The following is a 17,379-nucleotide window of genomic DNA, read 5'->3' as shown; positions in this document are numbered from 1 at the left end:
CGAGAATCAATTGCATATGCCGTGTGACACTCAAAAACCATGAAAAAGCGGCGAGTCTCGAGGGTATGAGAGCTCGGATGTCAGCATCAATCTCCACGCAGTCGAACATGTTTTCATAGTCGACTAGTCTACTTCAGCAGTCTTTTCCTGCTGTGGTTGTCCCACCTGATGACGATTGCTTGTGTTGCGATGGAAACGTTGTGATTTATTAACTTTTCTACCTACGTGACTTTACCAAAAGAAGCAGAGAGGGTAGTCTAGTAGCCTACGAGTAATAGTAGTCTACGAGTCACAATCTAGGCGCAATGGTACTTTGACTTGAAGTGGTCTTTTCCAGAATCGAAGTGACAGTCTGCACGCTGTCGGTGGTAGATAAACCGTTGCCAAACCCTGGCTGCCCCCATGGCCGGTTGGCCTCGAAATGTGTCATCCTTCTATGGGGTCCGGGAGTGCTTCTTGAGGTGTGACACCTTGAACTTCGCTCCCCCCCCTTCATCGGAATTCGGAATAAATTATGCACTTCGTTATTGCGATTCAATTTGAAGAAAAACCCGAATGTTTTTTTTTCTAAATGTTGTTTTGAGCACATTGTTTACATTCTTTTTTTTCCTTTCCCTTTCATATGTATTTACACATCTGTACCGTTTTGTGAGCGCCATTATTTCTCAATGTAACATTTTACAAGCACCGGCATTAACTTAAAGTCGATCGAATCGTACATGTGCAAGTCCATGCACGTATCGTGAGCGTCACGAATCGAGAATTACTCGATTGATCGATGCCCCCTTTACAACCCTGCCATTAACTTTCCGGCAAAGCGGTGTTCATTGTATTAGACCCTTGAAAAATAATGACCTGGGCTGACCCTCGGCTGAAATTTGAATTTCACCCCATAGCAATGTGGAATTTCCAGCAATGTGGCTGAACATCACCAGTGAAGATGAACATCGGTCCATCTTGAGATCAATTGGAGTGAACGAGACCTCTCCTGTTTATGGGGGGGAGGGGAGGGGGTGAAGACGGGGGTGGTGGTGAATACACAAAATAGGTGGCTTGTAAATAAATATTATATTTTCACGACGCGATGTATAATTCATTAATTCGGGCGTGTCGCTTTTTTTTGGGGGGGGGGGGGTTAAGCCCCCTCCCTCCCCGCCCCCGCCGTGTCCCCCCGCCCGCCGTCGTTATCCCTGTGGGAATGCGAGTGTTTTTAACCGGCGCTGCGGATTAGCGCGCGGGCGCGCTAAGTGCCACTCGGCGGCGTTTGCCGCTGAGCGCGCATTCCTCGGCGGCACCGTCCCTGAGCCCCTTCGGCACTCGCCAGCCGCGCAGAGCCCCCCCCCGCCCCCCCGGCGAGACACGGGCCACCGAGTTACGTTCCGTTCCGAGTCCTTTCTCAATGGAAAAATACTGCTCCTGCTGCTGGTGCTATTTCTGGGGGACGACCATGCTCATGTGATCGGCTGGACAGCTGATCATTATGCAGGTGTAGCCGTCATGTGCACTGTTAATGGAGTGATGTGTAATAAATACACGTAAGGCCTGATTTGTAGTTGCATTCATTTACGAATTAACTGTTTAGTAACCCCCCACCCCCTGCCATAAGAATGTGGAGTTTCCACCACTGGCTCAGGACCGCCAGTGGAGATGAGTGCCACCCCCGCCCACTGGTCATGTGAGAGACGGGACCTCACTCATTCCTTGGGATACGCTCGTACATTGTGTTGCTCATGTATTTTCTCGTCACGTCGCCTTCATCGTTACAGCCAGTGTGCGGTGGGGCTCATCGTCGCTGCCGGCGTCGGTGGCGACAAATTCCACATTTCTACGGCAGGGGCCCTAGTCACCTCAATAGCCTAAGCCATGGTCGTTGACTTCCCGCAAAGTCGCACTCAGTGTATCGACACCAGCAGCAGTTGAACTCTCGAACTGTAAGTCGAGCACTCTGCAGTAGCACCACCTGGCTGGATATAGCATGGCATTAGACAAACACCAAGTGAATATGCGCGGTGCCCATCTCCTTTAGTGGTCCTGAGCTCGCTGTGCAAATGTCATATTCCATAATAGCACAGCCACTTATGCCTTCCCAGCGAGTGGTGCTGACACTTGAACGTGCGCCTGTGTTGTTGTCAACCCTGGAGGGACAATGGCCCGAGCCGAACCCTGGCTGGCATTTTAACTCGACTTTGTCCCGCGAATTGCGTCAAAAGAAAGCAAGCAATACCGGTGAAGGAAGGCGCTGGGAGACCCATCTCAACTCTCCTCCTTCCGTGGCCACGCGTGGCTCAAGAAGCCTGCTACAGGGTGATGTTGTGGGGTTAGGAGGTGGGAGTGGGATTGGATGGGAGCTTGAACCATGGACCTGTCTGTGGGCTGTGGTGAACTTCGCAGAAGACATTTTCTTGGTTCTTTCGGTAAAGTCACGTAGAAGGGAAATAATAAAAAAATAAAAATAAAACATAATAAAATACAAATGTTTTTTATTATTACTATTTTATTATTTCTCTTCTACGTGACTTTACCGAAAGAACTTGCAGTCACGAAAGCTTTAAATCGAAATTTCACGGGAAACCTCCATAACTGCAAGTTCAGCTGCTTTCTCATCTGAACTATAGCCTGGAAATACACAATTATATTTGTTTTACTGTAGTGTTAGTTGTAACCATGGGTAGTTATTTTGCCAATCCCGATAAGATTGCCTTGTATAGTTTATACCATGTGTTTAAATGGGTGCCACGGTGGTGAGATGCTCACTACCTCGCCAGATATACAGGAGGTTGTGGGTTTGATCCCAACCTTGACGAATTTGTTTTTGGAGTTTGTGTGTTGTCCCCGTGCTTGCATAGATTTTCCCCCAGGATCCTCCAGTTTTTTCTCTCCACATTTAAAAGCATGTGTTTAGAGTATTTGGCTTCTATACATTTACACGTGATAAGCCACTTCATTGAGCTATCAATTTGTGACCAGGTCGCATCTGAAAAAGAGCTATGTCGCTCGGTGGACCTCACCTGGTAAAATAAACATTGTTTAGTTCCTAGATTTAGTTTAGTGGGCAGTAGTGAACTTAAAAAGAGACCTCCATCACTGCAAGTTCAGCTGCTTTCTCATCTGAGCCGTAACCTGGCAATACAAAATAATATTTTTACTCGAGAATGAGTAGCAGCCATGGGTATTTTTTTTTACCAATCCTGATACGATTGCCGTGTATATTTTATACCACGTGTTGACACATTGTCAACAGTATTTGGTCCGAGAATTGCGTTCAAAAGCTGCTCTTCCGGGATAGCCGTTATGGGCCCTGCTCCTTTCTCCTCCGCGACGTTTCGCCTCCCACGTTGGAGGCATCCTCTCCAATACCACATTTCGTCCGTAAAATATCACCTGGTGAGAGTTGCAGCACTTGGTTTGCTTGACAGCTGTGGTGGCGGTGGTGGGGTTCCCTGCCCTATAAACCCGCAATTTTCCCGCAAGTCGCTCCGAATGGCCAACGAGAGCTGATCGGAATATACCCAAACCACTTTTTCTTTTCAGTTTCCAAATGAAATAACGTAATTAGGTCACTTCCGTGAAATGCCAGAAACCCTCCAGTCACATTGGAAACCGCTGGAGGTGACTGCAGACGAGCAACGACGGCGCCAGCTCCCGCCCGTCCCCCCTTATCCGCACCGTCATCTCGTCCGATAGAAGGCGTGCTGCCAGCCCCCGTTAAGTGTGTAAACATTGTAGCGTCACGAGCGCCACACGCACATCGAGGCACCCCCAATTCCACCTCTATCGATCCCGCCAATGGGATGTAGATGTGTATCTGATGATTAAGCATCTCCTGACTTGGGGGTTGCAATCCTCCCAGCCGTTACCTGCACCCCCCCCCCCATGCGCCTCTTCCCATGCTGTCAACTCACCTGTGCCGGGCCGATACCATTACTGCTGCTGATATGGCCGGCCAGTTAACCCAAAACTCGCTCCTGGCTAATCCTATTATTATATTTCGGTAAATCAAACAATGCCGTGTGTTTAACTCAGTCAGATCCAAATTCAGATACATTTATCTCATTTCCTAAAGAGACGTGAGCAACTATCGCTAGTTAGGGACATCATCATCATCGCCATCATCCCCAACCGATCGGCGATTCCTCACCGTTCCGCGATGCAACAATCAACCCCAGCGCCCCCACATAAGCTGATTCCATCGCTCCATCTCCACATTGGCACATCCTCTCGGGCTCGTTTCCTCCCTTGGCTTCCGCACCGCTGCCGTTCTCGCCCACCAGGTCATCGTCCCGTCGAGCGGTGTGTCTTGCCCACAGCCCACTTACGTTAGTCAACTGCCACAGCAATGCGTGACCACTGCACACGTGCTCTTGTATGTTGTTGAACTTCTTTTGCGCCGTGCGTAGCCAACCGTGCTAATCGGAGGTGCGGGGGGAAGAACAATAAACTAAACACACAAATAAGTTCTGAAGAAATGAGTTTGTCCATCGAGATGATTTAAGGCGCCTAGCTCCCAGCGGCTTCGTAATGTCGGAAGGAATAGCATTCCGAGATGCGATGCGGTGACCCTCTTTGTTCGAGAGCTGGCCAAAAGCCGCTGCGAGGATGATCGGAGTTTGCATGATAGTTTATGCTCCTTGACGAGATCAGAAAGGGATTGCGGCTCATTTGTGGCAAGCACTTTGTGTGTAATGAGAGTGCCCTCGTAATGTAGTGAGAGAGAACTTGGAGATGAACCCACAACCCTGACTTGAAGACTCGATGGCCAAGATGTCAGTGTTGCTGATCTAAACAGAAAGCGTGTTTAAAAATGATGTGGCAATTAAATTGGCATTGCCAAAGACAAATAAAATCAGTCAATGTTTCATCTGATGGGCTTCCATCAGAACTAATGTGTGGGGCTAATGGGAGTTCTTCAACTGAAACATTGAATACATTTATTTTTTCCTTGTCATCATTTTAATTCCCCTTGTGTTTTTGTTAACTGTCGTGAAAATTCTAACTCAGCAATGGCGAAATGACAAAATCGCCGACTGCGTATTAACTCCGTTATTTGTAATCGCGTTTCAACTTACCGTCGTTGTCTTTGTCCGCAACAAATCCAGAGAGCCTATTTGTTCCTACGCAAGTTGAGTTGTCAAATATATCGGGATGCTGCCAGCTGTGGTGCAATGGGTATCGCCACTGGACCCGAGATCCGGAGGTCGCCGGTTCGATTTGATCTCTCTGTTGCGGCAATTCGGAAATTCGGAACATTGGCGCACAGAATGTGGTTTCACCACAATTCTAGATGTTTACACCACAAGTTAGCCGATCGGCAGGCTCCATGTGGTGGGGTAAATGTGGGTACTGCCTGCTCTAGCCAGTGGGGAAGAGTCGGTCAAATACCTTCTTAGTTGGGGAACTGTAGAGTGAAATATCTCAGTAGCTTTCTGAAAATAAGTTTCATTTAAGCGATATGATTCAAATAGTACTGTGTTGTTGTTATTTAGACCACAGTGTGGCCTAAAAATGACTCGTTATTATAGAGTGCATGAAGTGACGTGTTTATAATGTCTGCATGAGTAAACAAATAGAGATTCTAGATTTTAAGCTTTCGTGACTTCAAGGATTCATACTCTTAGGTGTTTACTGTAAAGTCACGTAGGTAAATAATAATAATAAAATAAAATAATAATAAATGAAAAAAAAAATCACGACGTTTCAGAAGCAACACAAGCCTCCGTCATCAGGTGTAACTGCTCCAGCAAAATTGATGATTTCACACGCTCCAGTAATCTTACTGGAGCAGTTACACCTGATGATGGAGGCTTGTGTTGCTTCCGAAACGTCGTGATTTAATTTCGTTATTTTCATTATTATTATCTAATTTTATTATTATTATTTTTTACCGACGTGACTTTACCGAAAAAACCTAAGAGTACAAATAGAGACATTGCTTGATTTTAACTATTTTGCCTTGCGAATGCTCAGAACCTCATCGTTAACTTGCTTTTAAATGTATCTTGCGCACAAAAAAAACGTTGATTCGAAAACTATAAATACAGTAATGGTGCATTTAACACTCCAATGGATTAGTCGCCGTTGCTGATGATTTCAACCAAACGTGATTGATGACTTTTTCCGCACTAATCAGCCGAGCATGCTGTGAACAGTTCGTGAAAGGGGAGAGCATTCCGTCGCTGGGATCGCGAGCCCAAATGAACCGTTCTCTCGAAGATAAATTTGTTCCCGAGGTCATTTTATGACCCCTTTGAGAATACACGTACTAAATAGTAGGGAGTGCATAAATAATCCCCGCTTGTATTGGCAAAATCATTTTATTTTATTGTCTAATCTAAAAAATCTTGGGCGTTTTTTTATTTCACTTACCTGCGTTCCATTAGCACCCGGTGACCTTGTAAATAGCAATTTCCACAACGCAACAAAAATAAACACCACGCTTGGTTTGTGTTGATGTAAAAATAAAAAAAGCCTAAAGTGTCTCCACGTTCACATGAGGTTGTTTTTCTTTTTGCAGTCCCTGTTGTGGAAATTTTACATTGCTTCGGCAGGATCATTCCATCATAGGAATACCACTTTAAAAAAGTATATATATGTATATAAAACTGTTCCTAAGCACAGGTCCAAAGGCTAAGTGGCCAGCAACATATGGCACGGTTGAAGGTGCAATGGGTAAGTCATTACGTTTCTTGAGTTGAGTAAGATTATGAGAGCTTGGAAGACAATACGATTGGGTAGCAATTCCAATGTCGTGCAGTGTGGGGGTGGGGGGAGAAGCAGCGAGAGAAGCCTTCCCTTGATGTGGACCGTGGTGGTGGAACACGGTGGTGGAGCACATTGTGGATGAGACGAAACGGCCTTGGGGTCTGGTAAACACCCACGTCTCCTCAGCGTGGGTGGGGGTAATCTTTGCGAGAGGTAACCAGAGTGGTAACAATAGAATAGTAACCAGAGCGGTAACATTAGAATAGTGACCAGAGTAGTAACAATAGAATAGTGAACAGTAGTAACAATATAATAGTAACCAGAGTAATAACAATAGACGACTAACAATGGAATAGCAACCAGAGTGGTAACAATGGAATAGTAACCAGAGTGGTAACAATAGAATAGTGACCAGACCAGTAACAATAGAATAGTGACCAGAGTGGTAACAATAGAATAGTGACCAGAGTGGTAACAATAGAATAGTAACCAGAGTGGTAACAATAGAATAGTAACCAGAGTGGTAACAATAGAAGACTAACAATAGAATAGTGACCAGAGTGATAACAATAGAAGACTAACAATAGAATAGTGACCAGAGTGATAACAATAGAAGACTAACAATAGAATAGTGACCAGAGTGGTAACAATAGAATAGTAACCAGAGTTGTAACAATAGAAGATTGACAAGGAGGTGACTGATCGCCATGGAGCGAGGTTCCAGCGTTATTCCGTGAGTGCTGGATCGTCAGATATCCTGATCGCGTCCCGTTGGATTCTATACAAGTGCAGTGAGGTAGGAGTTGAGTGCTTCCTCCCCCCAGAATTGCGACCACGATGTTCCAAATCTGGACAAATGTCTGCCTTTGTTTTGCGTTGTATGTTGAACTTTCTTCACACCGTACGTAGCCAACCGGAGGTGCGTTGGGCTCTGTTGACATCCCGCAATTGTGCTCTTGGTCCGTCAGCCCCTGGTGCGATGGATGTGTGGATGGAACCCCGAAACAGGGTATTGAACTTGTGACTTTCTGTAGGAATTACACCGTTGACCTCTTTGAAATTGGTTCGTTGAAAAGTGTGCTGTTTTGCTGAGCTGCCCAGACGCCTGTGATAGCATTGCCATTGGTCATACTGCGCGAAGATTTAGTGTTGCGGTGATAATGTCGTTTGGACTCCCAACACGAATACGCTTCCAGGGCAAATAATCAGCCAGGTTGAGATTCATTCCCTTTTCCCAGATTTGATTAATGAAATTAGATTCGCACAATCGAATGTGAAAGTATAATGTAGGCAATAACCGCTGTCATCGGTCAACTAAAATGAACCACTTATGTTTTGATTCCAAATCAGGTGAGACCATACTGGCATTGGATCACAGCTCTTTGGATTGAAGTGTGCAGTTGAAAGGACGGTATGAGCTTTCGAAGCAATTCTAATAATAATAATAATAATCGCCATAAGAATATAGGAAGCAGATATTATTATAATAAACAACAAGAAGGTCACAAAGCGGACCGGGGAAAGAAAAAAAAAGGTTCTTAATGAATATAGTGGAATGAAAATAACACCGCACTTGGTCGGCATTACTCGCGCGATGAGCAAAACGTGGGTCCTCCGACCTCTTTCAATACATCTGACCAGCGTGGGAGATTGGGCCAATTGTCCCATGGAGGACTTGTCGATTGATGTCTCAAGCGGAGTGCCATTCCGTCAGCAGCGTCACGATGAAGTAACTGCAGGGCTTTACCTTTTAACCTGGGCTTCATGGTGAAAAGTGCAAACTTCACTGTGCATGATAACTTGGATTGATTCTGCCCAGGATTTGTACTGTAGGTTCTCAATGAAACTGACTCTGTGCTCAAATAGAGGCATGGCATTTCGCACTTGAGCTATTCAGCTGCATCTTATATTAATACTTTTAAGGCATGCCCCCAATCATAAATCCTTTCTGAGCAACACGGCAAGGCACACTTGGAAGCATTTCTAAATTAAAGTGCGCCTGCGTACGCTGCACATTGCTAAACATGTGTGATCACCGTGTGCGAGATGAAAACCAGCACGACACGTCAAAACGGCGTGGGATGTGTACAGGAAGCTTCGTGCAATGGGAAGCCGGGAAGGCATTTGTATTTCAGCAGACACACTCTGCATTAAACAGGTTAAATGCACACGGACACAGCATATTTATTAATCAGATAAGACAAATTGGATGGCCTGACGGCAGTGACAGCCGGGAAGGTGGTGGTCTGATAGAAATCAGTAGTCGCAGCCCTTGTTAGAGACATCCTCTATCACTCAATAGGTAAATCATTAGACTTAATTATGGTAATAACAGGCATAAAGACAGATAGTTAATAAAGGCAATAGCTTATCCATGCCATCTGCTGTACATCCTTCAAGCGCATAACAAACACTTTTTTGTTCCTTTCGTAGTCGGCGATGTAATTGCCTTCAAAGAACGCGGACCATTATCATGTTCTGTTCCTGCCTTGGTACAGAAGGAATTAAGCATGGGCATAGGCCCCACTGCAAGCGTGGCTGTAGGGAATAGCGGCTGGCTTGTGGTGTTGGCTCTGCGTTTAAAGAGGTGGGGACAAGCGTCTGTTTAAATTCTGCCCAAGGTAAAACCTGAAACGCTCGCAATTATAATTAACTTAGTTTCCGTTGCACAACCGTAATAATATGCTTGACTAAAATTCGCCATTAAATCGTTGGCAATGCAGAGCAAGATTTAGGTTTTTATTTTAATGAAGTCAGGTGCAATATGCACATCTATCTTATTTCGTGACCACAAGAGCTGGAGTATTCCCACTGGAATCGTATGCATTTGTCCAACGATTCCACGCTGGCTGATCTCCATTCACTTCGATGGAATTCTAACAGGGAATCGGCATGCTATTGCATGATATTACATTGTGATTTTATTGCAAAAATGTAGCTCAGCGAAATTGAAGCTTATTTATTTACTTGTCTCTAGCATTCCTGGCCAGAATGGAAATCCAGACCAGCCTGAATCGTCTTTGAAATGCGTTTCCCGACGCACAGTACTTGGAATTGGCCATATTACTGGGCATCAAGGCCGGACTCGGCATGATCCTTATACCTCTGCCGTCGCACTGCTAAGTAGGATGTATTGTATCGTGGATCAGTTGGGTCAACGTTCAGATAATTACGTCTTTCTTCGGTTGCTGTTTATTTGCCTACAAAATGTTTTTTTCTGTAAAATCACTGTAAATTTGTTCAAACAACAAGGCATCCCAAAGAAGGCCAGGGCAAATATTTGTACCGGTTTTTTTTTGTTTGCATGAAAAAATGCATTTGAGACTCAGTCATTGGTGGTTAAGAAGGATAAATATTTACCTCCGTATAAATGAAGTCATTTCTTCTCCTTCCGGCTGGAATACCCAGTGATTGTTGGTTCAGTGAAATAAAATTAAAAGCATTACCTTTTTGCATCTACACGTGTTTTTTTGTTCAACCTTCCAGCCGTGACACAAATGTTCTCACCACAGCGCCACTAACTTGTATCTTGCTCTTGTCGCTGGCGGTGATAATGAGAAGAATAACGATGGTAAAAGTTTGCAGAGGTGCACCCCTGCAATTGATTACTCAGCACTACTGACGGCAGAAGTGCACCCACGAGAGGGACCTCTAGAGAGCCCCTTGAGTGGCGGTTAGCTGGCCAAACATGTTGGAAGAGAATGATAATGATATCCATAGTAGTAGGATTAATAATAATAATCATGAAAATGACAGCTTCATTGCATCTGGAGCTGCCCGGGGCTGAGCTCTGGGAGAGCTTAGGCAGGGTCCTGATGGTTTGAAGTTTTGGTGCCTCAGAAGATATTCAATGAGAGAGCAACACCTGCTAATAACATTACCGTATTTTCTATATTCATTTAACAAATTCCTTCCCCTCCTTCCTCCCCCCCCCCACTTTCTACCGCCCTTCCCAACCCTTGAACCGTCCCCCCTCCCGCAACTCTCCGTCTCCCCGATGTCTTCGCGACGTGGTGGTGTCGGCGGGGTCATCGCGGCGACCCCCCAAGGCTTCTCGGCCCTCTCGCTGGGCGACCAGATGTCGCTGCTGCAGAGCGCGTGGATGGAGGTGCTGCTGCTGGGCGTGGCGTTCCGCTCGCTGCCCTACGAGGACGAGCTCGTGTACGCCGAGGACTTCGTCATGGACGAGGAGCTGTCGCGGCTCGCCGGCCTCCTCGACCTCAACTCGGCCGTTCTGCAGCTCGTGCGCAAGTACAAGGCCCTCAAGCTGGAGAGGGAGGAGTTCGTGGCGCTCAAGGCCATCGCGCTCGTCAACTCCGGTAAGGGACGTGCGGCGATGCGCGGCGATCGTTGAAAATCACGTATGGCCCTTTGTGCGTATGTGTGTGTGTGTATGTTGAACTTCTTTCGCACCGTACGTGGCCAACTGTGCTAATCGAAGGTGCGGGAACGGGGACCCTGTTATCGGTCCACTGCTGGATGAAGGACCGCCTGATGCCGTGTCGGTCTTCGATATTGTTGAACGCACGAGCGAGAATGAGTGGGCTTTTAGAGTCATTTGTAATGCGAGTGTGGACTTCCGGGTCAGGCGGCCACGTGTTGGGAATTTTGTAGGTCAAACGTTCGCCGCTCAAGCCTTTGCCACCACGCGGCAGCAGTATTGCGTGGAGGTGAAGGCGAGAGAGAGAGGAGATGTTGAGCACGCAGCCTAACCACACATGACCACGCTGGCCACTGCAGGTTCGTAAATGTAGAGGGGCTGGGACTGATGTTAGCCATGGCTCGGAAATGAACTTAGCGATGCGGTTCACTATAATTTTCTCTGAAAACTGCACCACTGGCGATGTAATTCAGTGATGTAAAAGACGACATCAAGTCCAAGTGGTTGAGTGTTGCTTGTGCAAGGAAACTCATGAATGCGAGTGGATGATACTGAAATTGAACTGAAATTCTGCACGAATATACTTGCTGTGCTGCCTCTTTCAGGCAGCTCACTGCCCTGTGGATGAATGCGTGTCACATGCACACAACGGCTGTATCCACGTGGATCAACGATAACCTGCATCTAAGTTGCAGGATCACCACTGCCACACGCCACCGCACACCACAATAAAGAAAAGTACAAATTGTGTTAGACTCTTGCCATGAAAAAAAATCAAGCAAATTGATGTAATTCATCTTATTAAATGTGGATTATTTAGTAGACACATCGATGATGCTAGATAATGGTTACATAATTACCCCCTCTTGATGTTGGAAAATTGTGCGTGTCCTTTTTTGTTTGTTTTCCAAGCCACACTAGCCACCATGGGAAAGTATTTCACCACCTGGCATCACGGTGGCTAGGAGATGTTAACTACCTCGCCTGGTGTACAAGAAGTCGTGGGTTCGATCCCGACCCTGACGCCTGCTGCTGTATATTTGGAGTTTGCGCGTCTCTCTCTCTCATCATCACGGTGGCTATGAGATGTTAACTACCTCGCCTGGTGTACAGGAAGTCGTGGGTTCGATCCCGACCCTGACGCCTGTTGCTGTATATTTGGAGTTTGCGCGTCTCTCTCTCATCATCACGGTGGCTAGGAGATGTTAACTACCTCGCCTGGTATACAGGAGGTCGTGGTGTTCGATCCCGACCCTGTATATTTGAAGTTTGCGTGTCTCTCTCCCCGTGGTCGAGTGGATTTTTCTCCGGGTCCACCGGTTTTTCCCTCCACATTTAGAAACAGGCGTTTCGAGTATTTGGCTGCTATAAATTTCCACGTGATAAGCCACTTCGTTGAGCGACCATTTGTGGCCAGGTCACTTCTACAAACGAGCTGCACAGTATAGCTCAGTGGGCCTTACCTTGTAAATAAAACATATATAGTTTAGAATTAGCAAATAAACCTGACAACCCTATATGGCAGAGGGAGGCCCTGATTCAGCAGTCGATCAACAAAAAGGATGTACAGATGCACGTTGTTTATGCAAATACTAGCTTCACTGGCAGCAACAAAGACAAAGATCCCCCTATAGCCTTAACAGGCTGTTGGAGCAAGTGCTGTTAGCGAGTAGCACCTATGAAGGCCGGCACAGCACACAAGGGGGTAGGTGGCCAGCAACCACGCCCGACCGCCTTTGTCTCCCCAATGGCAATATTTATACACCGCACCAGGTACTCATTTGAGGCTGAGTCGACCTAGGGGAGGTCCAGGACCGGTTCAGATAATAGTCCTTGATGTTTGCTGCGAGTGGGAATCGAACTTTGATTCGCTGGGTTTGTAGTGCAGTCCACTAAATCGCTACACTACCATTCCCCCCATAGCAACATGCGCAATCACATAAACTGTGCTCTCAAAGGTCTTCAGGACCTAATAATACTTGCAAATGAGCCACACTCAGACCACGTGGTGTTCCACTTAGCCAGGTATAAAGTTTCAGTTGAATACAACGCAAATTGCTCCTTTGTTCACTGAAGTTTTTGTTTTGAAATTGCCGTTGTTGGCCTGATCTCTCAGCTATATTTCTAAAGCTTTCCCTGCTATTCTTGGTCCTGGTAGCCAGCTAGTGGCCTCTCCTGAAATTACATGCCCACGTAAAACTGTACGGAGATATTGAACATTGCACGAGTTGGTGACATCTGAGTTTCTTCAAATAGCAGGCAACCTGCACGCATGTCTGCACACGCATACGCCACCAGTCACCATTCATCAGTAAGCGGTGTTGACATCACCATGGTGCTTAGGCCAGGCTAGTTTCACTTTTAAGCGACATGAGATGATAAGGGTTCGCTGGCACTATGCTACGGAACCAAATGTGTGCGTTGTTTTTTTTTGCGAACAGATCAGGTCGACTGGCAGTTTCTAGCAACTGCTCTAACCCACTCTGCCAGTTGTCTCAATGTGCGCTTACCTGGCGCTCTGGTCGACGTTGTTGTGTGAGCCTCGTTTCTCTTGCCTCCTTCCTGCTAACAGCAGCCTGGGAAACATCATTCATGAGCCTGCTCCACAGAGGTCGATCCTGACACCACTGGTTGGTTGCAGCTGTTTCCAAGTCCACGCAGCTCAACTTCCCCTCTGTGCCACAACTGACCGTCACATCGCAAGCCCAAGCCATGCTAATTTTTGCCCCCTTCTGTCCAGTAAAACCAAAGCTGTCTGGTGGACGCGAAACATTTATTTTAACAAACAAAATGCGTTGACTCAATCGTTGACTGTCATCGTCTTCTGCATGAGGGATATAAATAAGTAATTATGCCCGTAATTGCCCGTACACCCATAGGCAGTGGCTATTAAATTGGCAGTCATATTACTTTGTGTTGAAACATTTAATTTCACAGAGTAGAGGATCATTTAATAAAACAGAGGCTTCTAGCCACCCGGCGTATATGCACAGACACACACAGACACACGCCGACTGCAAAGTGCTCGCAAATAGGACGTGGTCCAAAATATAATCCACGCAATCAGCGATGTCTGGCTGCACTAATGGAGTGCCGGTGTCTACCCACTGCTACTCTGAAATGTTCCAGTCCCCCACTCTAGCCCATAATATGCAGTGATGCCAACCCTTACAGTCTTACTTGAATGATAATGGGCATTGCCTTTGACACACTGTGAATGCCCCAGCCAAAGTGATTTTCTTGTTTAGTTTTTTAGCTCACACGAGCATTGAGGCGGTGTTCATTTCCAAATCACAGCCCCTGAGCCAGTTAGGTGGAAATTCCACGTTCTTATGGAGTGGGTGAGTTTATCCCATTGGACGAACCACCGGTGACTTACCCATAAAGTGTTACTTACTTTATTGACTCCCTCCCCCCCCCAAAGAAAGTTGATGGGCTGAGTCAAGCCCCAACCACGATTTGAACTCACAACCGCTCGCTCGACCAAGTTTAACTAATGTTGTCTCTTGTTACAATATAATTTGCACCTTTATTACTATAAAAAGGAATGATTTGTCTTTCATGGTAACACGCTAATGCCATTAAGGAACAATTACTTTTCCCAGGGAGACCTACACACACACATAACAAGGATTGGAAATCCATTGTTATATAATTAATGTGATTTGGGTTCTTACCTGAAGATTGTTTACTCTTGTAGCTAATAGGTTTAGGCGATAATTAAATTAGGAATGCATGTGATTGGAACTCAGCAGTGGAATGGGGCCTTTACCAGGTAAGGCCCAGTAAGCTATGGAGTTCCTTTTAAAAAGTGACCTGGCCACAAATGATAGCTCAACGAAATTGGCTTATTCCGTGGAACTTTACAGCAGCCAAATACTCTGAACACGTGATATTTATTCTACCACGGAGAGAGAGGGACAGACACGCAAACTCAAAATATACAGGAGTCTGGGTCGTGATCGAACCCACGACCTCCTGCATACCAGGCGAGGGACATAACATCTCGCTACCGTGAAATGTTTAAGGGTTTCTCCTGGAGCACCCCCCCTTCAGTAACCCAATGCAAAGTGACGAGGTGATCACAGTGATGGCTCCGTATGTCCACCAACAAACCCCACCCCTCTCTGCGTCTCTCTGCTGCGCCCAAAAAAAAAAATGCTGCGTGTCACCAACTTCCTTGGCTTCGTGCCTAATCCTACCTAACCCCTGACAGCGACAGATTAAGCTTTGAAAAGTATCACATGAAACCACCAATGTGAATTCACAGCATCGAAAGTTTGGTTGTAAGAGTGTCTGCGCGCGCGCGCGTGTGTGTGTATGCGTGCGCAGACGGGAATGTGTGCGTACACATCGCCAGGAATGCTACCATTAGGTGTCAACAGCTGAGTTGTTGAACTCCGAGTGGCTTGCTGTAAATTATGCGCGCGTGACATCCCCTAGCTTTGTACTCCGACGGTCCAGCCTGTCTGACCACATCCAATCCCGACCATCTCGTCACACCTCCTCTGCAGGCAATGGCCGAGTTGCCAAGAGTTTGACATTTGGCCCAAGCTGTTCAGGTTCCAGTCCCCAGTTTCCATTGGCTTCAACTGCCACTTTGGATGGGGTGGTGGCGCTCGGCTTAAGCACTGGCGGAGCCAGTGGGGGGGGGGGGGGGGTGGCACGTGTCTCCCCCCCATGATCCGATCGAAATCCCTAATTTCGATCGGATCATTGGGGTTTATTTGTAATAAATCGGCATTTTGAGACCCCCGCTGCCACTGTGTAGCAGATTATTATGTGCCAGAGACTCTATGAGATGATAGGACAATAGTCTGAGTCCATAACTGGCAATAAGTAACGGCAAAGCAGTTATAAGTGACTCAGAATTGTGTGCAGTTGCGTATACAGTACACGACTTCCCTGAAGGCATCAACACCTTCAGCGAGTGCGATGCCGATCACACAACGCGGTTCGAATTCGACCCTCGATCAAATGGCTGCGCCATTGCCGCACACGCGTCGAATAAAAAGTAAGGGACTAGTCCTCACTTACTAACAACTCCTCTATCATTTCTCATTGCTGGAGGGGTTGCCCCCCCCTACCTGAAAATCCTGGCTTCGCCATTGGGCATAAGCAACCCAAAGCAAATGCGTGGGGGTTGGACCCCAAGTGGCCCAAGGTGGAGCCCCAGATTCATGAGAGAAAACATAGTGAGGGATGCATCAAATATCTGCTCAACTTCAAAATCCTAATATACAGGGCGGTTTTTTTCGGTTTGATCGCGTAAGTATGTAAATGTATCGTTAAACCCGCCACTACCCGACAAAGCCAATTAGTAAGGTTTGTCACGTGAGCAGAACGTGGCCAATTCGTTACTAGTACAGCACACCGATGTGTTGGAGAGCAGAGCCACAACATTTACAATCTGAGTACAATAATAAACGTTAACAAGATGTATAAAAAAAAATGCACGCAGGTTAACCTTCTTGTTTCTATCTTGTCCGCATATCTGTCGTCTCACCACATCCGTATTGGACAGCTGCGGAGGAGCGCTTCATAAAGAATATGATGCTGAATATTGTCGTTGTTTACATGTTTCTTCTATCATTATCTCTCACATCATTATATTGGTCGCAAAAGCCTGCGTGTTGAACTGATCATTATCTCTGTCGATATCTCTTTTGTCATCTCATTAAGATGTTTTAAATGTAAAGCCAATCCCCAAATAAGGATAGCTTCAAGCCCTTTATGGGCAGACACAAGCACCACCACGGGCTTTGAATAACTGCACAGTGGTCCTGTTGGCAGATTGCTCACCAACTGCTCGGGGTATCGGCGCATCACGACAACGCTTTGAAGGCAATTCCACCAAGGTATTGGGAGGGTTACTTTTTTGACAAGTAATCAGTGTTCACAATTCAAGACTTCCATCGCAGCGAACGCCATTGATGATACTGCAACATCACCAAATCACTGCCTTGCTCACTGCAGCATTTGGCAGCTGTTGCAAAGTAGATCGAATGCATCCCAGGTGTGTGTGGGTTTTTTTCTTCTTGTTGCGGATTCCCAATTAATCTTGGTGTCTACTCCATTGTCTGTCTCAGTCGCCTGCCTCTCCTCCATCCTGCACGCAGTGCTCGCAACTTCCTCACATCACCTCGTGGTTACACCCGTAACACCGGCCTCAACGATCGTCTGCACTTTTAAGCCGGTGAACACTATCATGCCCCCAGAATTCGTGGCATCATCCGCATTCGCATTTGTTTAAAGTTGAGAAGCTTTTTGTCTAATTTCTTTATCAAAATCCTCGGGGT

The 17,379-nt window shown here is 46.4% G+C and overlaps 1 protein-coding gene across 5 annotated transcripts in view; it reads left to right on the top strand.

Annotated features, from left to right (window-relative positions):
• Nucleotides 1-17,379, top strand: part of LOC144727255 (estrogen-related receptor gamma-like) — a 402,552-nt gene that overhangs the window by 377,005 nt on the left and 8,168 nt on the right. For all 5 annotated transcript variants that reach the window (XM_078605948.1, XM_078605949.1, XM_078605947.1 and 2 more), the window contains one exon: nucleotides 10,749-11,018. In XM_078605948.1, the coding sequence (XP_078462074.1) occupies nucleotides 10,749-11,018 (270 nt within the window). The remainder of the gene's footprint in view (nucleotides 1-10,748; nucleotides 11,019-17,379) is intronic.

This window comes from Lampetra planeri, chromosome 25, assembly GCF_965212315.1.
Source record: "Lampetra planeri chromosome 25, kcLamPlan1.2.h2, whole genome shotgun sequence".
Lineage (NCBI taxonomy): Eukaryota > Metazoa > Chordata > Hyperoartia > Petromyzontiformes > Petromyzontidae > Lampetra > Lampetra planeri.
Note: the sequence above shows the minus strand (reverse complement) of the source record. Positions and strands in the feature narration are given on the sequence as shown.